Source organism: Oncorhynchus keta, chromosome 27, assembly GCF_023373465.1.
Source record: "Oncorhynchus keta strain PuntledgeMale-10-30-2019 chromosome 27, Oket_V2, whole genome shotgun sequence".
Taxonomy (NCBI): Eukaryota; Metazoa; Chordata; class Actinopteri; order Salmoniformes; family Salmonidae; genus Oncorhynchus; species Oncorhynchus keta.
Window position 1 is genome coordinate 40,558,426 of NC_068447.1, and position 22,990 is coordinate 40,581,415.

General features: G+C 43.1%; 1 protein-coding gene across 10 annotated transcripts; it reads right to left on the reverse strand.

The window, feature by feature from the left end:
• Positions 1-86: 86 nt before the first annotated feature.
• Positions 87-22,981, reverse strand: LOC118360030 (6-phosphofructo-2-kinase/fructose-2,6-bisphosphatase-like). Of its 10 annotated transcripts, XM_035739071.2 has the most exons (16): positions 22,800-22,938; positions 13,349-13,519; positions 11,449-11,574; positions 10,750-10,875; positions 10,528-10,621; positions 6,283-6,349; positions 5,888-5,962; positions 5,637-5,693; positions 5,417-5,538; positions 4,902-5,109; positions 2,811-2,957; positions 2,444-2,548; positions 1,758-1,887; positions 1,519-1,581; positions 1,385-1,449; positions 87-1,276 (listed from the first exon to the last, which is right to left on the reverse strand). In XM_035739071.2, the coding sequence occupies exons 4-16, from the start codon at positions 10,832-10,834 to the stop codon at positions 1,217-1,219; spliced, it is 1,278 nt and encodes a 425-aa protein (XP_035594964.1). In that variant the 5' UTR covers positions 10,835-10,875; positions 11,449-11,574; positions 13,349-13,519; positions 22,800-22,938; the 3' UTR covers positions 87-1,216. The 10 variants fall into 10 exon arrangements, with proteins under 10 accessions (XP_035594964.1, XP_035594961.1, XP_052338384.1 ...); XM_035739068.2 differs by lacking the exon at positions 11,449-11,574 and having other exon boundaries at positions 13,353-13,519; XM_052482424.1 differs by lacking the exon at positions 11,449-11,574.
• Positions 22,982-22,990: the final 9 nt, after the last annotated feature.

Genomic DNA, 22,990 nt, shown 5'->3' on the forward strand with positions numbered 1-22,990 from the left:
TGCAACCAGCATTGTGTTTGTTTGGGCGCTGTGTCTAGGGTTCTGACACCTAGCTACATAAGTATCATCAATAATCACAAAATGTCTCCAAATATAATATTTCTTTATTCATTTAAAGGCCCAGTACAGTCAAATGTGATTTCCCTGTGTTTTATATATTTCCACATTATGAGGTTGGAATAATACTGTGAAATTGTGGAAATGAGGCGGCAGGTAGTCTAGCGGTTAAGAGCGTTGGACCAGTAACTGAAAGGTCGCTGGTTCAAATTCCTGGAGGTGACTAGGTAAAAGATCTGTCGATGTGCCCTTGAGCAAGGCACTTAAACCGAATTGCTCCTGTAAATTGTAAATCATCTGCTAGATGATAATCCCTTTTAGTATAAGAACTGTTTGAAAAGATTGCCTGATATTTCAGCCTGTTTTGGTGGGATGGAGTTTGTCCTGCCTGGTGACGTCTCCAGGTGGCAAATTAGTTAACAGACCAATAACAAAGCCAGTTCCAAACCTCTCTGCTAAATAACAGCTAGTTTTCAGTTTTCCCTTCCCCAGTCAGACTACTCAGACAGTCCTATCATCATTCTTGCTTGAGAAACCGGTCTTAGCTAAGAATCTATTTTTGTTTCTTTAAAAAATGGTTTTTAAACAATCACAGTAAGGTACATAAAACAAATAAAAACAGCTGCATTAGACCTATAACACTTCAATAGAATGGATGACCTTTTGAGCTTTACTTTCACTTAAGTATGACCATTTATCCTGCAGCCTAATGTAAGAATTGCCTGGGAAAATGTTTGATTGACAACATGTTGGGCCACTTTCACACTATATGCCAAACTACTTCTGACACCACCTGTCTGACTGCGCCTCACTAAATGTCTGGTATGAGACACCAGGGTCAGAGTGAGCAGACCGAGGCATATTGCTTGTACATTATAGGTCAATAAACAACACATGCTCATTCAGTACTTGGCTTTAGCCTAAGTTGCCACGGAGGAGGAAGAAATCAGTCAATTTTCCCCCTCAGTGTTTCCATATGCAGTGGGGTTTGTCATATTTCATCTTGTATTCATCCAGTCTGCTCCCTTGTCCCCCCCCCCCCTTTGCCCCTTGCTGCCTTTGACAAGGTTTAATCTGAAAAGGTACGCAGTCATAACTGATTGAAAATAAAGTTCAAAGCATCATTATGGTCCGAGAGTCCATCTCCTCTAAATCATATTCAAAAGTGGTCAGGAATAGTCTTCAAGGCCTCTTCTGGGTCTCTAGATACGTCCACATTCTACAACAACAATAAAACAAATGGAGTCAGTGTTAGATTTGCGGAATCTATTATACATTTTTTTTTATATTGTGCTTGCAATAAATGTACATGTTTGGTAAAGCTCACCCCAGGTCTCTCTCTGTGCGTGTTGACTGCCTCAATATTTAGGAAAACATGCTCCACTTTACATCCTGTATCAGGAGCGAAAGAGCCATGAGTGAATTTGAAATTCTGAAATTATTCATTTGACAACAACTTACCATAGGCCACCGGTGTAAGTTTGAGCGCCGTATGAAGAGGACATTTTAGGTATGGCAACTCATCTGGGGAGAGAAAAGGATGTACGTCTTAAGACCTAGTCTCTCCTGACAGCCTTGCAGCCAGCGCACATGCAAGATTTGGTTCTGAGTGCTGAGATCATCTTTGACCTGACAAGCGTCATTATCTTAAGACAATACCAAATAAACCCATGTATTGTTGAACTGTTGTCCAACTGTACCTGAGGTTTTGTCTAGTAAGTAGGCCAGCAGACAACGCATGACAGCTTGGTGACACACAACCAGCACATTCTCCTGTCTCTCCAGCTCCATAATCACTGGCTCCAGACGGTGGACCAGGTCTTCATATGACTGTAGTAGAGAGAGGAAAAAGAATCGGACCAAAAAATACTTTTTCCCACTATTGCACCAACCTGAAGCATACCATGCAATACATTTTCTTTCTTGCCTTTCCAGCTCAGCTTGGCTCAGCATTGTGAATGAACCCAGAGACAGATAATATGGGTATGTTATGAATTATCTTCCCCAGTCACTCAGATCCACCATCCACCAAGTGTCACCTGAAATATTTAATTACAGTATTGTTGCAAATTGGAATGATAGCCCCGACCGGGACTCAAACTCAGTGGGTTCCTGCAACTGTCAGTCCAACACCTTAGCTGTTTCACCGGCAGATTCCAATCTCTTGACAAGGTAGTAGCTAGGTGTTGTACTAAGATCACTAGGTGTTGGAGTAAGATCACTGGGTGTTGGAGTAAGATCGCTAGGTGTTGTACTAAGATCTCTAGGGTCTGTACAGTACTAAGGTCGCTACAGTATGTCTGAGAGTAATGTACAGTGTATGTATGTATGTTTTGTGTGTATTTGGTGAGCAATGCAATGTGTGGTGAATTAAGACTGGTCCTACCTCACCCTTGGGGTAACGGTAGCGGTACTTGTCCTGGTCTCGCAGTGCAAACTCCTCTGGGTGGTTGTCCTGGATCTCCTCATACGTCATCTCCTCACACACACCCTGACGAGGAACGGACGGTGCAAGGAAGTGGTCAATGAGTGGTACAAGCACGCACTATGATGAGTAACCTATCCTGAGACCCGAAAACTTCCGTTAGCTCATCGGGTTAATGCCTTATCTTTAGCTCAGTAGGCTACTACATACAGTCTTATGGTGTACAGGTGACCCAATTGGTCACACATTCACTGTGAACTGTATATACACGTGCGGTGCACACTCACATAAAATGTAAGCTTAAACTCAGAAGTAAACATTGATTTACTGCATCAATCTCGTTGAGAGCCTTCCACTGCTCATAGGGGATCCCCAGATGCTCTGCAGTCTGGATGGTCCTCTTCATATGACTGGTCCACACCTTTAGGTCCTTTATATGCTGGCTCTTGATGAAGGTTCCCAGGGCAGTGGCATACTACAGGGGCAGACCATGTTCACAGGGAATGGGGGTGATTGTTTACATAATATTTTGCTTTATTGTCCATTTTCTTTGCAGATAATAAAACTGTATCTTTGTTCTTTCAACCCAACTCTCTTAGACATATTGTAAATGTCACATGCACCATGCTTTATGGCTTTCTCTTGTCTACTCAAGAGTGGGACTAATACATTAATACATTAAGGCATTGGGTGGAACAATAGAACAACTCATCAGTGAATTTGGAAAGTATTCAGACCCCTTGACTTTTTCCACATTGTTACGGTACAGACGTATTCTAAAATTGATTAAATAACAAATGTTCTTCAATCTACACACAATACCCATAATGACAAAGTGAAAATAGGTTGACACATTTTTGCAAATGTATTAAAAATAAAAAACAGAAATACCTTATTTACATAAGTATTCAGACCCTTCGCTACGAGACTTGAAATTGAGCTCGGGTGCATCCCGTTCCCATCATCCTTGAGATGTTTCTACAACTTGATTGGAGTCCACCTGTCATAAATTCAAATTGATTGAATATGATTTGGAAAGGCACACATCTGTCTATATAAGGTCCCACAGTTTACAGTGCAATATCAAAGCAAAAACCAAGCCATGAGGTCAAAGGAATTGTCCGTAGAGCTCCGAGACAGGATTTTTGCTGAGGCACAGATCTGGGGAAGGGTACCAAAAAATGTCTGCAGCATGGAAGGTCCCCAAGAACACAGTGACCTCCATCATTCTTAAATGGAAGAAGTTTGGAACCACCAAGACTCTTCCTAGAGCTGTCCGCCCTGCCAAACTGAGATATCGGGGGAGAAGGGCCTTGGTCAGGGAGGTGACCAAGAACCCGATGGTCACTCTGACAGAGCTCCAGACTTCCTCGTGGAGATGGGAGAAACTCCCAGAAGGACATCTCTGCAGCACTACACAAATCAGGCCTTTATGGTAGAGTGGCCAGACAGAAGCCACTCCTCAGTAAAAGGCATATGACAACCCCCTTGGAGTTTGCCAAAAGGCACCTAAAGGACTCTCAGACCATGAGAAACAAGATTCTCTGGTCTGATGAAACCAAGATTGAACTCTTTGGCCTGAATGCCAAACGTCACGTCTGGAGGAAACCTGGCACCATCTCTACGGTGAAGCATGGTGGTGGCAGCATCATGCTGTGGATATGTTTTTCAGCGGCAGGGACTGGGTGACTAGTCAGGATTGAGGGAAAGATGAATGGAGCAAAGTACAGAGAGATCCTTGATTAAAACCTGCTCCAGAGTGATCAGGACCCCAGACTGGGGCGAAGGTTCAACTTCCAACAGGACAACAACCCTAAGCACACAGCCATGGCAATGCAGGAGTGGCTTCGGGACAAGTCTCTGAATGTCCTTGAGTGGCCCAGCCAGTGCCCGGACTTGAACCCGATCGAACATCTCTGGAGAGACCTGAAAATAGCTGTGCAGTGATGCTCCCTAATCTACTTCACAGAGCTTGAGAGGATCTGCAAAGAAAAATGGGAGAAACTCCCCAAATACAGGTGTGCCAAGCTTGTAGCATCATACCCAAGAAGACTCAAGGCTGTAATCGCTGCCAAAGTACTGAGTAATAGGGTCTGAACACTTATGTAAATTAAATATTTAATTTATGTATTTATTTTTTGCACAAAACTGTTTTTGCTTTGTAATTATTGGGTATTGTGTGTATGTGTGTATATTGATGAGGGGGGACGTTTAATCAATTTTAGAATAAGGCTGTAACGTAGAATAATGTGGAAAAAGGGAAGGGGTCTGAATACTTTCCGAATGCACTGTATATCTGGATTAAAACAATAATGTCATATTAGTCTCTGTTGACAGCCTTAACATTGGAATGTTCACTGATTAGGTTCTGGGGGGCGAGATACATGTCATAAAGACAGAACCTGTGTGGCCTACTGACCTTATGACCCCTGGGAGAGAGTCCGGAGTCTCCCCCAATGCGACCCAGCAGGTTCATATTGCTCTCCCCGTGGCGGCTCAGGTAGATGGAGCGCGGCGTGACATGGATGTTCATGAGGTAGTAGACTATCCGGCTCTGGATATGGTCCCGCACACAGTTCACCAGGTACCTAGAGCCCACGTTGAAGATTTTGATGTAAGACAGGCGCCTTGGTAGGGGAAATATAGAGAGAGCCACATAGGGAGACAATTATTCTCTCCGACAGGTGCATGACACGATTACATGTAGGGGAAATATAAGGAGACAGAAGAAGAGATGGATTTTTTGTTAAGCAAGTCTTTTTTTCAGTTTAGTTCTTACTCTTTCTCTAATTCATGGAGAACAGCTGTTAGCGTAAAGCTTGGTCCCAGATTTGTTTGTGGCAATGACCATACAGGAGTTGGCCAGACAGCACAAACAGATCAGGGACCAGGCTGGTTGGCATAATCTGTGAAGCATCAAGGACAGAACTCTACCTGTCTTTCTCATCGTCCAATGGCACGTAGGTTTGCTTGTAGCACTCGATACGTTTCAGGAAGTCTGCCAGTGCCTCCTCCTTGTCACAGTTCAGATAGTCTGGGCTGCTCACCTTCACATCCTGGGACAAATGTCAGTGTCACAGTGTAGAGTTTAACATCTTAGAAACATAGAACCCTCTGGTATTTGAGAGTGAAGTTTGAGAGGAGACTTTCTCACCGCGATATTCTGTGCAATGATGTCTGGATCATCACAAATGGACTCCACAAAAAATACCTGTGAGGAAAATTCAGTTGTTCAGAGAAAGTGAGCAGTGTTCATTATTCCAAAGTTTTTTTTTTTCTAGAGTTCAAAATTGAGGTTTAATGTATATCACCATCTGAATATGTATCTAGCTGATGCAGTTGTAGAACAGTTGTTTATTAATGATATATAGTAGCAGTTACAGGACTGCCTGCACCTGAACCTGCCTTATAGCCTTTTTCCTTGGCAAAGCTCACAATGGAGACCCTCCTCTCCAGTGTTGTGTTGGTGGCATCAAACACCTGGAGGGAAGAGGACATTCCACTCACTGTTGCAGAACTTTGTGGACTCTGATGCTAGGAGGAACTCTGATGCTAGGAGGAACAGTGGGCACAGTGTATTTATTTAACCATTATTTCATCTGTAACTCCCATAGTGGTCATAATCCATTTTTACCCAGGAGGATCTTGGGAGTGTACAGTATTTGATGTCCAGTGTGTCTGTACAGTATGTGTGAAGTTCAATGCCCTGAGTACTGTCATTTTCACTCATATATGAGGTATGGTGTGTGTCTGTCGACTGTCAGCTCAGAGGGACAGTTTTAAGTTGTCCTCTTACTCACAGCTACTTGTCCATGTTCCTTCGAGAAGTAGACAACTACATCTTTAAGGGCATTTGAAGCACAGGCCCTGAGAAAGAAAATACAGGGCGAAATCATTGGATTAACAAACCACAGAGAAGGTAAATCGTACAACACAAAAGGACATAGCAAATCAATTGTTACATAATACTACACACAAACCACCACAGTCCTAAGGAGCCTTCCTCTGCCCAGGCGTTGCTGATGCATGCCAGATCTTACAATACCTGGACAGGTATTTTATGTATCAGCTAACCACATCATATGTTATAGCAATGTGTCAGTCGATGACAAAGCTGATGACGTGGGCACGCAAACATTGGCCGGTGCAGTAGGAGAACGCTGCTATAGACTGTGTCCGAATTGAGATCAGATTTTTAACAATCACAGTGTGATTGGTTAAGGTACAGGGAGTGAACCATTCAATATAGACGGACATGCAACGGAACAAGAACAGCGTCTGGACACAAACACGACAAAACAATGCAACTTCAGGGAACAACACAGAGGAGCAGACACACTACCGTTCAAAAGTTTGGGGTCACTTAGAAATGTCCTTGTTTTTGAAAGAAAAGCACATTGTTTATCCATTAAAATAACATCAAATTGATCAGAAAGACAGTGTAGACATTGTTAATGTTGTAAATGACTGTTGTAGCTGGAAACGGCTGATTTTTTTAAATGGAATATCTACATAGGCCTGCAGAGGCCCATTATCAGCAAACATCCCTCCTGTGTTCTAATGGCACGTTGTGTTAGATAGATCCAAGTTGATCATTTTAAAAGGCTAATTGATAATTAGAAAACCCTTTTGGAATTGTTAACACAGCTGAAAACTGTTAACTGCTAATTAAAGAAGCAATAAAACCGGCCTTCTTTAGACTAGTTGAGTATCTGGAGCATCAGCATTTGTGGGTTCAATTACAGGCTCAAAATGTCTAGAAACAAAGCACTTTCTTCTGAAACTCTTCTGAGGATCTGGTGACCCATGCCAAATATGTTCAGTCTCCTGAGGGGGGAAAGTTTTTTTTGTTCCTTCTTCACGACTGTCTTGGTGTGTTTGGACCATGATAGTCCGTTGTCTCGACCCGCTCCACTACAGCCCCGTTGATGTTAATGGGGGCCTTTTCCTGTAGTCCACAATCACCTCCTTTGTCTTGCTCACATTGAGGGAGAGGTTGTTGTCCTGGCACCACACTGACAGTTCTCTGACCTCCCTATAGGCTGTCATCGTTGTTGGTGATCAGGCCTACCACAGTTGTGTTGTCCGCAAACTTAATGATGGTATTGGAGTCGTGCCTGGCCACGCAGTCGTGGGTGAACAGGGAGTACAGGAGGAGACTAAGTACACACCCCTGAGAGGCCCCAGTGTTGAGGATCAGTGTGGCAGACGTGTTGTTGCCTTCCCATACCACCTGGGGGCGGCCCGTCAGGAAGTCCAGGATCCAGTTGCAGAGGGAGGTGTTTAGTCCCAGGGTAGCTTAGTGATGAGCTTTGTGGGCACTATGGTGTTGAACGCTGAGCTGTAGTCAATGAACAGCACTCTCACATAGGTGTTCCTTTTGTCCAAGAGCAGTGTGGAGTGCGATTGAGATTGCGTCATCTATGGATCTGTTGTGCCGGTATGCGAATTGGAGTGGGTCTAGGATATCCGAGAGGATGCTGTTGATGTGAGCCATGACCAGCCTTTTACAGCACTTCATGGCTCCAGACGTGAGTGCTACAGGACCGTAATCATTTAGGCATGCTACCTTCGCTTCCTTGGGCCCAAGGACTATGGTGGTCTGCTTGAAACATGTAGATATTACAGACTCAGTCAGGGAGAGGTTGAAAATGTCAGTGAAGACACTGCCAGTTGGTCCGCGAATGCTTTGAGTACACGTCCTGGTAATCCACCTGGCCCCGCGGCTTTGTGAATGTTGACCTGTATAAAGGTCTTGCTCACATCGGCTTCCGAGAGCATTATCACACAGTCATACAGAACAGCTGGTGCTCTCGTGCATGCTTCAGTGTTGCTTGCCTCAAAGCGAGCATAAAAGGCATTTAGCTTGTCGGGTAGGCCAGCGTCACTGGGCAGCTCGCATCTGGGTTTCCCTTTGTAGTTCGTAATAGTTTTCAAGTCCTGCCACAGGGCGGCAGGGTAGCCTAGTGGTTAGAGCGTTGGACTAGTAACCGAAAAGTTGCAAGTTCATATCCCTGAGCTGACAAGGTACAAATCTGTCGTTCTGCCCCTGAACAGGCAGTTAGCTTTGTATGCATCTCTGTGTGTGGAGTGAAGGTGGTCTCAAGTTTTTTTTTTTCTCTCTGGTTCCACATGTGCCTACTGGTAAAAATGTGGTAAAACTGATTTAAGTTTCCATGCATTAAAGTCCCCGGCCAATAGGAGCATCACTTCTGGGTGAGCATTTTCTTGTTTGCTTATGGACTTATAGAATTGGTTGAGTGCGGTCTTCGTGCCAGCATTGGTCTGTGATGGTAAATAGACAGCTACGAATAATATAGATGAGAACTCTTGGTAGATAGTGTGGTCTACAGCTTATCAAAAGGTACTCTACCTCAGCGAAGCAATACCTTGAGACTTCTTTAATATTAAACATCGCTCACCAGCTGTTATTGACAAAAAGACACACAGCCCCACCCCTTGTCTTACCAGGCGTAGCTTCTCTGTTCTGCTGGTGCATGGAAAATCCCGCCAGCTCTATTTTATCCGTGTCGTCATTCAGCCACGGCTTGGTGAAACATAAGATATTACAGTTCTTAATGTCCCATTGGTAGGATAATCGTAAGTCATCAATTTGATTTTCCAATGATTTCATGTTCGCAAGTAGGATGGCAGTGGGAGTTTACTCGCTCGCCAGATTCTCAGAAGGCAGCCCGACCTGCATCCTCTTTTCCTCCATATTTTCTTTGCGCAAATGACGAGGATTTGGGCCTGTTCCCGGGAGAGCTCGTTAAAGGAAAAAGCTTCTTCCACTTTGTGGTGAGTAATCACTGTTCTGATGTCCAGAAGTTATTTTCGGTAGCAGAAACATTATGTACAAAATAAGTACAAAAATATAAACAATATAAAAAATTAAAAAATAGCACTAATGGTTAGGAGCATGTAAAACGTCAGCCATCCTCTTCGGCACCATCTTAACAGCGTCCGTCTCCTTTACACACCCCTGGTGTTGGTTCCCTAACAAGTTCAATTAACACTTTTAGAGTTGATGCTGTTAGACGTTCTCAGTGTTGTGAGTTTCTTTTGTTAGTGAATGTGAATGTGACCATATATTATACATTTCATAAGGCCTTTAGTTATGGCCTAGTTATCCTCAACATTGTGGTCTGAAAATCCTGTCTTACGGGCCACATCAGACATGCAAGTCACAATACACTGGTTTGTGAAGTGATTAGTGATTCCTATTGAAATCCAGGCAGAGGGAGGATATTCAGCAATTGGAATATTTTATCGCCCACAACCTGCATTCAAAATGGGGTGAGGTGAAGGACTTGACAAACAAGATTACCCAACCCATCTAAATTGGAACAACCATCTCGGTAACAATAAGTCCAACCCCTACAAATTGTATTGTTTAATATCAATTAATAAATCAATGTGCATGAGGAAGCACAGATATTAAAACTAATTATTATAAAAGTAAACCTGCAACAAAGCATGCTGGGAAATATGATAATGAAGACCCTCCCATGTGTTTTTCACTAAGAGTTTTTAAAATGTAATTTATTTAACTAGGCAAGTCAGTTAAGAACAAATTTGTATTTACAATGACAACCCACTGTTTCTAGGCTAACTGCCTTGTTCAGGGGATTCGATCCACTAGCCTTTCGGTTACTGGCACTCCAACACCCTAACCACTAGGCTAGTTAACGGAAATGAACTTAACACAGTCGAGTAATAACACCATGCAATGTTGATTCCACTGCGATTGAAAAAAACACTTCATATATTCACCACATGTGGTGTCAATTTCCCTGGTGTTAACCCCACTAGAATCAACACTCCGATATAGCACTCAAAAATATTTACCTCAACACCGAGATTTGAACACTTGCAAATTTGCTGTGAACCCTTTTCCCTATATACTGTTGTGCACTGCTACTTTGACCACGCACAAAAGGTAGTGGAAAAGTCTAGCATTATAGGGAAATAGGGTGCTAGTTCAGACGCAACCATAGCTTCATAACATAGATAGAGCAACCCGTCAAACCTGCAGCATCACGTACTTGCGAATCTGCATGGCCTCCTCATTGTCCGGTCTGAAGAACTCAAAGCTCTTGTAGCTCTGGACTTCCCTGCGATACTGGCCCAAGTTGAAGACTAGACGATAAGATGATAGACAATAGGGGCCGGAGAGCGAAAGACCATCAACTCCAGTCCTCAGTGACGTGCATGGGCATTCAAGCACCCCTCAGATCATTGAACTTGGCTAGTGTGTGTAAACTGACCTTTTGTGGGAACCCCTATCCAGTTGAGGTAGCGGGTGAGCTTCTTGGATATGTATGTCTTCCCCCTGGCAGGCAGTCCAACCATCACAATCAGAGTGGGGGAGTTGGTAAACTGGGGCACGGAGGCTGGGGATAAACAAGACAAACACCATAGGAATCTATTGTACATGCCTGGTGGGTAAATAGAAGGGTTATCTATGAACACTTTGACAACGGCACAACTCAATGGTGGGAGTAAACACTACATTCAAGTGTGTGTGTGTGCACAAACATAATGCTCACCATCTCATCAAGAGAGAGGGCACCAGGGGAGAGAGAGCTAAAATATCAGTAAACCAGGGCACACCTATCAGATCTGCTCCTGAGTGGAGGTGCAGTCTAAGGCACTACAGACCCTGGTTTGATTCGGGGCTGTATCACAACTGGCCGTGATTGGGAGTCACATAAGGCGGTGCACAATCGGTCCAGCGTCGTCCGGGTTAGGGTTTGGCTGTCATTGTAAATAAGAATTTGTTCTTAACTGACTTGCCTCGTTAAATAAAGGTTAACTAAATAATAATAGAAATACAAGATCTCCCAATGGAATTGATTGAGTCATCATTGTTACCATGCTATGTCTTACCAGAGGTATACAAATGTGTTCTGCATAATAATCATGGCCCAAGTAATTAGTCAACTCCTTTGAGAGTGTAGTCCTACCTCACTATACCCTGAGAACCACAGAGTATCCCATGCAGTCAGTCGCATGGGTGACAACACCATCCTGAGGACAGTACAGTACCAGCATCTTGTTCAGCATGCGATTTCATCATAGAAAGACAAAAACTGAAACAGAAGTGTTCCACGGGATATATTAGACCAGTCAATAAAGTCAAGCTCAAACTGCATATATCCATAAACTCCAGATATCATTTCTCATTTCAGAAATTTAAGCAGCTCCACTTAATCTAGCCTACTGACGGTCAATACTAATAGTGGCTAATATTTAACATGATAGAAATAGGAAACAGAGAAAGTCTGATAGCCTAGAATATATAACATTCGAGAGTGCCCATTCCTGCAAGTTAAAAGGGCCGTACAATTTTAATTCTCTATAATGTCACAGCATTTTATAAACTTTACTGTGGGAAAGTTGATATGATATGCTTTAGTTTGCTGCCATAGGACTGATTTCACATTTGTCTCTAGTGATTAGAAGGTTAAAGAGATCTAGTGTGTCAACAAGTGTCATCTATGTCTACAATTCCCTATCCAAACGGCTTACTCATTAACTTAACCAAGCTCTTATCAAGATGTAAATTACATTGCATGGAGAATGGTGTAATTTCTATTTAAAAAAAACATTCATTATTTCCTCTCACAGAAAGGTGGTGGAATTCTTAGGGAATTAATTCAAGGTCAGAATACACATCTCTGCCACACCTTCATTTCTTAGATCTCCACCCCGAATGAATAGCGGGTGAATAGCATGCTGTTCTCACGCTTAAATTCAAGGTCAGAATACGCATAATGAGAACATTTGGGACCATTGACATATACGCTTCACCTGGGTCACAATCGGCCCCTAAGCGGGATGATTTACAGTAGGAGAACCAGGATATATAGAAGGATGATCCAGGTCCTCCCTGTGTACTCTGTATGAATGGTGACTGACTGCAGCGTCGGCATAAAGTATCCAGTGGTGTAAAGTACTTAAGTAAAAAATACTTTAAACACTTAGTTGTTTTTTGGAGGGTATCTGTAATAACAAAAAATGTACCTCACGAAAGAAGAAAATAATGTACTTTCTACTTTTTACATACATTTCTCCTGACACCCAAGTAAAAAATTGTCCCAGTCGTGCACTTATCAAGAGAACATTCCTGGTCATCCCTACTGCCTCTGATCTGGCGGACTACCTAAACACAAACGCTTCATTTGTAAATTAATGTCTTGAGTGTTGGAGTATGCCTCTGGCTATCTGTAAATAACATTTGAACAAAATGTGTGCTGTCTGGTTTGCATAATATAAGGAATTTAAAATGATTCCATTTACTTTTAATACTTAAGTATATTTAAAACCAAATACTTTTATTAGACTTTTACTCAAGTAGTATTTTACTTTTACTTATTTCACTTGAGTCATTTTCTATTAAGGTATCTTTATTTTTTAAAACCATTTTAGTACTTTTTCCACCACTGACAGTATCCATGCCAATGGTGCCATCCATGCAAGTCACGGACAGTGTTAAAGTAGGACAGCAGAGAGCAGCACTGTAATCCCAAGGCCCACTTATTCCATTGAGAGACAGATGCCTGCCATGGGCGCGATGAAGTTTATTCTCACGCACAGGGCATGGGGAGGAGAGAAGGAAGCCATAGAATAGATCTGAGTGTCACAATATGAAACAATCAGTCTTAACTTGGCAACAAGAGCAACACTTGAACACTCATCCACCTGTTGTTTCAGATAACTTTCCCATGACTCGTACTAATGAATGAATTAAGAAGTTGAGAGGAAAGAAGCGAGAGAAAACAGACAGGAGAGAGAGGGAAATAGAGAGAGAGTAGAAAGAGAGAACTTGACAGAAAGCCAGGCTGAGTGGTTCTTCTCACTTACAGCCAGCCTCTCCTGCGATTTAGCTTGCAGCCTCCCATCCCCAACCATGGCACCCAGATCTTGAGCAGCGGAGTCTGCGTGAGCTCATTCTTCTCCTGGTTTGTGGTCATGTAGGCATTCGGCAAAGCACAGACAGACAGAGTCATGCAACACAGCACAGTCCTCCCGGCCCTGTGCAGTGGAGCGAGTGTGAGTGTGAGCGAGGGAGACAAGAGGAGCAAGACAGAAGCTTGTTTCAATGAATTCTTGCACGGTCACATGACTGTTGCCAAGGAGAACGAGGGGAAGTGGGAAGGGGAGGACCTCTAGGATAACGCCCCAAATGGCACCCGATTCTCAATAGTGCACCGTTTTTTGCCATGACAAAGGTTCCCTGAAGTAGTGCACTATGTAGGCAACATGGTGGACGTTGGGACATTATATATAGCTCTGTAGCTTAGCCTTGCTGTTTCACTGCTACTCAGCTGTTAGTGAGGTACATGGCCAGAGGAAACTCAAATATCCAGCCAGTAGGGAAGAGGAATCACACAGTCACACACATCTGTGTTGTGGTGGTGACATGGCACTAAAGCATTAAATATATCAGCCCTTTTGAGAACAAGCTCATGAAAAATGAACAGTTTAACCAAAGTTAACTCTCACTGTATAATGAACTGATCAGAACATTTTATGTCGTGATGCTATGGTTGATCTATTTCACTTGACAACATGCTGTATATATATCACTTGCGCTTAGAGACAGTGCGGTGTTACTCAATTATGCCACAAGGTGGCAGTTGGAAGTCAGAGTTCACAGCTCCCCTTGGAAACGTTGATCTAAAGTAGAGGAACGATCAACTGGCTCTGTTACTGATCGTGCCATGTCACCAGATGTGTGATTCCTCCTCTCTATTGGCTGGAGTTTGTAGTTTCCTCTAAAGTAGTGCCCTCTGGCCCTGTTCCTCACTAACTGCTGAGGAGCAGTGAAACAGCGTGGCTAAGGTACAGAGCTAGTGTACATCCCGAATGGCAACATATTCCCTAAACAGTGCACTACCTGAGAGCCCTATGGGCCATGGTCAAAAGTAGTGCACTGGTATATTTAAGCAATGAGGCAGTGTGGTATATGGCCAATATACCACGGCTAAGGGCTGTTCTTAGGCGTCACGCAACGCAGAGTGCTGGGATACAGCCCTTAGCCAGGGTATATTGGCCATATATCACAAATCCCGGAGGTGCCTTATTGCTATTACAAACTGGTTACCAACGTAATTAGTGCAGCAAAAACTCTGATATACCTCGGCTGTCAGCCAATCAGCATTCAGGGCTCGAACCACCCAGTTTATAATTACATTTCGAAACAGTGTGGTGTTCATTAATTATGCCACAAGGTGACATGTGAAAGTCAGAGTTCAAAGATAAACTGGCTCTATGGTTACTGACTCACTTGTCTGAAGCCTGCAGCAGCAAAAGAAACAGACAATATGTTTGCTGCTGTCTTTCAGCTCTGGTGCAATCATTCTCATTCAGACAATATCTGGTTTTGTTGACAGTAGTTCAACAAGTTGCTAAGGTAATAAGGCAACACGCTCTCACAGTCTCACGTTAGAATTTGACGTTCACCCATGTTTCTCAAATGACACATTTCAAAGTTGTTCCAAGTGTCAAATTTCAAAGTGTTTAAGATTAAGTTTAGGCATTAACTCCGAATGGTTACGGTAAGGGTTAAGGTTTGGGATAGGCTTAAAACAAAAATATCAAAAACAACTTTCTATCGCTGGATTCAAACATGCAACCTTTTGAACCAGAGCCAGATGCTTGCGCCCATCCACCATCCCTGTCCACAATGCCCTGCCAGTATCATGGGTGACCTGCCTGAATAAAGTACTAACCAGATTAAAGAATTAGACAGCCGACAGCCTTATATGAGACATGTGCAGTCCCTGATCTGATCTCATTACAACTCAATTACTCATTTACAAGCATTTTGCTACGCTACACCCGCAATCTGCTAAAGAAGTGTATGCAACCAATAACACTTGATTCAATTTAATCCAGTGGAATTTTAAAGGGAAGAAGGATTATGGATTAGATCATGTGATAAATAGATCATATATCCTGCCAGCAGGCAGGGAAAATTGTTTGAAATGACTTCATGACAACAAGACTGCAACCATTTTCAACCAGCTTTGCCTGTATCCTCTGGCTGCTTATATATACAGTATCTTACACCTGACAGTTTTGTAGTCTTGCATTCAGTGGCAACATTATTTGGATAATTTCCACTGTGGGGTTTGCTGTAACAATTGTGACTTACAACTTATCAAGGCTGAAATGGGCAAAAAACAGGATACTGTTCAATAAAATGTTGTGGTCAAATTCTAGCAGAGACAGACAGACAATTAGTTTGTAAATGAGTCTGACAGCATCTTGGCCTGTGCCAGTACTCCCAAACAGGCAATGCCAAATAAAATACAATTTTATTGGTTACATGCACATGGTTAGCAGATGTTATTGCTGGTGTAGTGAAATGCTTGTGCCTCTAGTTCTGACATTGCAGCAATATCTAACATGTAATCTAACAATACCACAACAACTACCTAATCCACACCTATAAATATATGGATGAGCAATGACCGAGCTGCATAGGCAAGACGCAAAAGATGGTATAAACTACATTATATACATATGTGATGAGACATTATTAAAGTGGTATTACCAAAGTGACTAGTTATCAATTTATTGAAGTGCCCAATGATTTCAAGTCTGTATGTAGGCAGCAGCCTCACTGTGTTAGTGATGGCTGTTTAACAGTCTGATGGCCTTGAGATAGAAGCTATTTTTCAGTCTCTCGGTCCCAGCTTTGATGCACCTGTACTGACCTCGCCTTCTGGATGTTAGCGGGGTTAACAGGCAGTGGCTCAGGTGGTTGTTGTCCATGATGATCTTTTTGGCCTTCCTGCGACATCAGGTATTGTAGGTGTCCTGGAGGGCAGGTAGTTTGCCCCCGGTGATGCGTTGTGCAGACCACTCTCTGGAGAACCCTGCGGTTATGGGCAGTGTAGTTTCCGTACCAGGCGGTGATGATTCCTGATAGGATGCTCTCAATTGTGCATCTGGAAAAGTTTGAGGGTTTTAGGTGAAAAGCCAAATTTCTTCAGCCTCCTGAGGTTGAAGAGGTGCTGTTGCACCTTCTTCACCACACTGTCTGTGTGGGTGGACCATTTCAGTTTGTCCGTGATGTGTACGCCGAGGAACTTAAAACTTTCCACCTTCTCCACTGCGGTCCCATTGATGTGGATAGTGTGGTGCTCCCTCTGGTGTTTCCTGAAGTCTACAATCATCTTTTTTGTTTGGGCGTTGAGTGAGAGGTTGTTTTCCTGACACCACACTCCGCGTGCTTCACCTCCTCCCTGTAGGCTGTCTCGTTGTTGTTGGTAATCAAGCCTACTACTGTTATGTCATCTGCAAATTTGATGATTGAATTGGAGGCGTGCAGGGCCACGTAGTCATGGGTGAACAGGGAATACAGGAAGGGGCTGAGTACCCACCCTAGTGGGGCCCCAGTGTTGAGGATCAGCGAAGTGGAGATGTTGTTTCCTATCTTCACCACCTAGGGGCGGCCCTACATGGTCTGTGGACCTATTGGGGCGGTACGCAAATTGAAGTGGGTCTAGTGTGAAAGGTAAGTTGGAGGTGATATGATCCTTGACTAGTCTCTCAAAGCACTTCATGATGACATGAACGGTTGCACTGTGCTACGGGGTAATAGTTATTTAGTTAAGTTATATAAGCCTTCTTGGATACAGGAACAATGGTGGCCACCTTGAAGCATTTAGGGACAGCAGACTGGGATAGGGAGAGATTGAATATGTCCGTAAACACGACAGCTGGTCTGCGCATGCTCTGAGGACGCGGCTATGGATGTCGTCTGGGCGAGAGTCATCCACGGAGAAGGAGAGCCCACAGTCTTTGGTAGCGGGCCGCGTCGGTTGCACTGTATTATCCACAAAGTGGGCAAAGAAGGTGTTTAGTTAGTGTGGAAGCAAGACGTCGGTATCCGTGACGTGGCTAGTTTTCTTTTAGTAGTCTGTGATTGCCTATAGACCCTGCCATATACGTCTAGTTTCTGAGCCATTGAATTGCGACTCCACTTTGTCTCTATACTGACAGTTCGCTTATTTGATTTCCTTGTGGAGGGAATAACTACACTGTTTGTATTCGGCCATTATTCCCAGTCAACTTTCCATGGTTAAATGTAGTGGTTTGCGCTTTCAGTTTTGCGCAAATGCTGCCATCTATCCACGGTTTCTGGTTTTGGTAGGTTTTAATAGTCACCGTGGGTACAACATCTCCTATCCACTTCCTTATGAACTCACCCCCCGAAACAGCGTATACATCAATATTATTATCTGAAGCTACCCGGAACATGTCCTAGTCTGTGTGATCAAAACAGTCTTGAAGCAAGGATTCCGATTGGTCAGACCAGTGTTGAATAGTTCTTGTCACAGGTACATCCTGTTTGAGTTTCTGCCTATAGGAAGGGAGGAGCAAAATGGAGTGGTGGTCAGATTTGCCGAAGGGAGGGCGGAGGAGGGTCTTGTATGCATCGCGGAAGTTAGAGTAGCAGCGTGAGGGCTGCAATCAATATACTGATAGAATTTAGGTAGCCTTGTTCTCAAATTTGCTTTGTTAAAATCCTCAGCTACAATAAATGCAGCCTCAGGATATATGGTTTCCAGTTTGCATAAAGTCCAGTGAAGTTCCTTGAGGGCCGTCGTGGTATCTGCTTGAGGGGGGATATACACGGCTGTGACAACAATAACGAGAATTCTCTTGGGAGATATTATGGTCAGCATTTGATTTTTAGGAATTCTAGGTCAGGTGAACCAAAAGGACTTGAGTTCCTGTATGTTGTTACAATTACACCATGAGTCGTTAATCATGAAACATACACCCCAGCCCTTCTTCTTCCCAGAGAGATGTTCATTTCTGTCATCGTGACGCACAAAGAATTCCGGTGGCTGTCCCGACTCCGGTAGCATATCCCGAGAGAGCCATGTTTCTGTGAAACAGAGTATGTTGCAATCCCTAATGTCTCTCTGGAAAGCAACCCTGGCCCTAATTTCATCTACCTTGTTATCTAGAGACAGGAAATCAGCGGGTAATATACTCGGAATCGGTGGGTGGTGTGTGCGCGCCTCCGATGTCTGACCAGAAGGCCGCTCTGTCTACCTCTTCTGCAGCAATGTTGTTTTGGGTCAGCCTCTGGAATCAGTGCCCATAACACAGCTGGACATTCTTGTATCTTTAGTGTCAGACCTCATACCAACTGATACCGATTTTCCTAGTCGGGTACATTCTGGGCAAATATAATTGTATGCCTATTGTCAGTTGGCATGTTAAAAAAGGTTATGTTATGTAACGTAATATTCTGCAGTAGCCTACAGACAGTGTTTATGCCTTTCAGTAATGATCACAGTGTCTAGATCTGTTTTTGTTAGTAGAGCCCAGGAGAGAGAGGAACATGCTATCCTTGCCGGCTGAGAGTTTGGCCTATTAGGAATTTAGTCTGGCCTCCCTGCTCCAAATAGAGTGACAGGGATAGACATTACTGTAGCAGCTGAGCTATGATTGGGCAGCAGCTGTAAACCACAGCTAAGTGCAAGTGTGTTCCTGGAAACACTGGGACCTCGCTCTCTCTCTCTCTCTGCTGTCTTAGAAAGCCTTTCACAACATACTGTTCTGAAGGACCACCATTGAAAAGTGTTTCTTCGAGTGGAGAGAGAGAGGGGAGAGAGAAGGATGGAACCATAAGGGTGAGATTGAGAAAGAATGCTTAAGTATCCATCATGATGTTTTAATGCACTTCAACTCTTTGATATTTACCAGAGCTGACTTCACTAAGTCCTGTGGATAAACTCTCACATTTTGCCAGTGCTGGAGTTTCAGAGAGCTGACAGAAACAATCCTAGCCTGGGGTGGCAGGTAGCCTAGTGGTTAGAGCGTTGGGCCAGTAACCGAAATGTTGCTGGATTGAATCCCCGAGCTGACAAGGTATAAAAAAATCTGTAGTTCTGCCCCTGAACAAGGCAGTTAACCCACTGTTCCCCAGTAGGCCGCCATTGTAAATAAGATGTTGTTCTTAACTGGCTTACCTCGCTAAAAAAAAGAGAACCCAAGATTAGAGTCATAGAGAGGAACCATCATTTGCACACGTTGGACAGACACTGTGGCAACACACCGGTCCATGTGGATAGAGGAAAAGTATGTCTGTATAATGTTGCATGTTCATATCTCTTTCCCAGTGAGAAAAACTGGTCGCAATGACATCAAAGCAACCTGGTTTCTGGTTGTAATGACATTACAGCCAGCTTGCTGGGATATGACTTTACATACATCTCTGGTGTATTTGCTCTAATATTTGCAAATATGTGTGTGTGTCTCTGTGTGCAAAGTGTGTGTGTTTGTGTGCACAGACACGTGTTCATCCCAGGTCTCTAAAGAGGAGACAGGCAGGTGTCAATATCTCCTCTGTGGCTTCCAGACCTGACCATTCACCACGCCCCCGTCCCCCTCTCCCTAGCCCAGAGGCAGCCTACCTCATGCTCTGGATTCAGAGCTGGTACCCACAGCGGAAAAGTCTCATTGGGGCAGCTGCCTGCTGAGGCAACATGGGGTCACAACGTTCTGTTCCCATCTTGCGTCTCACATTTCTGTGTCCCATACTGAGTTGTCATCATAACCTTTGGATATTACTAGAAGGGGTTCCGACATGAATTTCACATCTACTCAGTCCTGAAAGATATTCTGCTGCTGTGTTGCTCTCCCTTCTTGCATGTGTTGCCTATGACAGACTGCAGGCTGAGCTGCTTGGTGTGGGGCTGATCTCTATCTATCTATCTATCTATCTATCTATCTATCTATCTATCTATCTCTATCTATCTATCTATCTATCTATCTATCTATCTATCTGTCTGTCTCTGTCTCTGTCTGTCTGTCTGTCTGTCTGTCTGTCTGTCTGTCTGTCTGTCTGTCTGTCTGTCTGTCTGTCTGTCTGTCTGTCTGTCTGTCTGTCTGTCTGTCTGTCTGTCTGTCTGTCTGTCTGTCTGTCTGTCTGTCTGTCTGTCTGTCTGCACAAAAAATGTTTACTTGGAACATAATGTACTTAAGGTGGTTGAGGTTCATGACATTTTGCAGTTGGTTGAGCAAGACAGACCGTCCCAGGACAGGCCCCAATGATCTGATCAGGTTCCATACAGGGAAGCATAAACATGTTTCCAGTGAGCTTGGAGGGCCCTGGTTGGGCAACTGGCCAAGTGCTGCTGACTAGCTTCATTCATTCACAGATAGTCTACTAGCATACTATACCGGTCCCGGACCATGTTAAGCATACTGTATGTCAACAGAGCACAGGACCAAAACTAATACTACTGGGTAGTTCAATGAAATTAGTGCATTTTGCATCCCTTTGATATTTTGAGTAGAAATTGTGCACCAATATTGACCACATGGAGAATTTAATCAGCTTTTCAATATGAATCTTGACTCGTTAAAATGCCAAAATTCAGCAACCCTCTTTGACATAGTCAGGTCATAGTGTAAAAGCAGGTGAGCTGGTTCTACTCTTTTGGGCCATTTTGTGTTGTGGTGGAAAACTGAGCGGGTCGAGCATAACACGTCAACCCTGTTAACCCATACTGTACGTCCACAGGCTAGAAATATTTGAACAATTACAGTTTTTTTGTGTGAAGCTTGCATTTAATTGCCACTCCCTGTTGCACACAACAAACTTCCATTACCCCTGTCAAAATGGGATTCATGGCTTATATAAGATGAAATCATCAACCCTGTTACGGTCAACCTTGTTACTTTATTTGGCACTTAGTACCCACTGGGCACACCAAGTCATTTCAATGTGGAAATTTGGGTAAAATTTGGTTGAGACGTTGATCAATGAGATTTCAACTTTTATTCACCCACTCAAAATACAGACAGAAATTTGTTGAATTTCCAAAAGTGTTATCACAGCGCTTTCAACCATTTAAAAGCACAACAAAATTCAAATGTGAATGCAACATCAGATATTTTGTATTTACTGTATTTAACAACTTACTGTGTTACTGTCTAATAGCAGAACCACATGACCTGGAATGCAGTTGAGATAACATAAAAAATACATGGTGCAAGTGACCAATGTTGTTCAAGCTTCTGGCAGATTATCATAGCAATTGTGAAGATCTCCGAAGACCTGCGACCTTTGCATGCTATCTTGAACATGCACACTTTCTATGATTACATACGTAGTTACAGTGGGCTAACCTCAATGTGACAGCCTAATAAATCATTTATGTTGGATTCACTTCTCCATCACAACCAAAAATCTACGTTCAAGAACATGAGTTAATCTATTCCAACTTTAAATGCACTTTAAATAAAGTTTGATTTGATTTAGTTTAGTACTATTCTTTAACTTATATTTTTGGCTGAAATTAAGATGTGAATCCAACATATTAATGATTAACTTGAAGATTACATTTGAAATTAACCAAAGCTTGAAAACCTAGGCCTTTATTGTCTATTTTTAGTTGAAGCCTGGGTTGAACTGAAACAATACCTGAGGATGACTTTACAAATGCTATATAGGCCTAAATAGTATTATTGATGATGACTTATAAAGTATGGTTGCATTTAATTTGCTCTGTTAAACCTACACTTTGGAATGACTTCGATAGCAACAGTGAATATGTTTAGTTATTAAGAGATCTGTCAATAATGATTCTCACGATAGTGCATTGATAGTAGTCAGTGACAAATATAAAAGCTAAGCAGGGCTGGGTTTTTTCTGACAGTGGATATAACGTTGAAGCTCTGACGTTGTTTCAAAGGTGAAAATTAAACATATTTTATAGGTTTGTTTATGTTGACAATTGGTTACAATGATGACAGTAACCCGTGGTTGATTTTTTTTTAAATGAACCTCTTGAGATGGGAAAACGTGTTTTTTTATGAAGTTAAACATGTGCTCTTAATGGCAGAATGTTAAAGTCAGGTGGAATCGAGTTACACTTCTCAAACGGCACCGAATTGGTGGAACAACCCCTGGGGAAACAACAGAAGATAAGAGTTACCAGAGGGACAGACCTTTCCAAGTCCTTTCCCATTTGGTCTGTGTGTCCATTCTTTTTCAATTCAGGCGGCTCAAATTGAAACCCAGAGAACACGTTGTCCTGTCTGTTGTCCTCCTGTATATTGTACTGTCTGCATCACAGGGTGCACCAAGTCTATTTTTACTCACATGCACTTCTGTGCTGCTGGACTCAATCCCCTGAACAACATGTGCTCATAACATGTGCATAGAAAACACTAAACCAGCAGAGTAAAGTTGGACTTTACTATACTATCTCAGAGCTTTTACTACTCCTCTCTCTCTCAAAAGAGATATTGCTTGTTTTTCAATGATTGGTCTCACCTGCACTGTCACAGCGGCGCCTCATCATGTATTCCATATTGGGCAGTTCCATCCCTGTCAATATTCTCAGTGTGTCTAAGAGTAGAGTGCACGGTCTGAAGAAGACTAGCGGGTGGCTATGGAGCTGCTGCCAGATGCTCTTCTCAATGTAACCAAACCTCTCTGCCAAAGCCTTTCCTCCCCCTTCACCC

What these genes read in the sequence shown, in the direction of transcription:
- LOC118360030 (XM_035739068.2), bottom strand. Translation starts at nt 13,494, where the DNA reads ATGACTCTGTCTGTCTGTGCTTTGCCGAATGCCTACATGACCACAAAC. An exon ending in GCTAAATCGCAGGAGAGGCT is followed by an intron (nt 10,876 to 13,352) that starts GGCTGTAAGTGA and finishes GTTTATCCCCAG; the next exon opens with CCTCCGTGCCCCAGTTTACC. An exon ending in TCATTGCACAGAATATCGCG is followed by an intron (nt 5,539 to 5,636) that starts GTGAGAAAGTCT and finishes CATTTGTCCCAG; the next exon opens with GATGTGAAGGTGAGCAGCCC.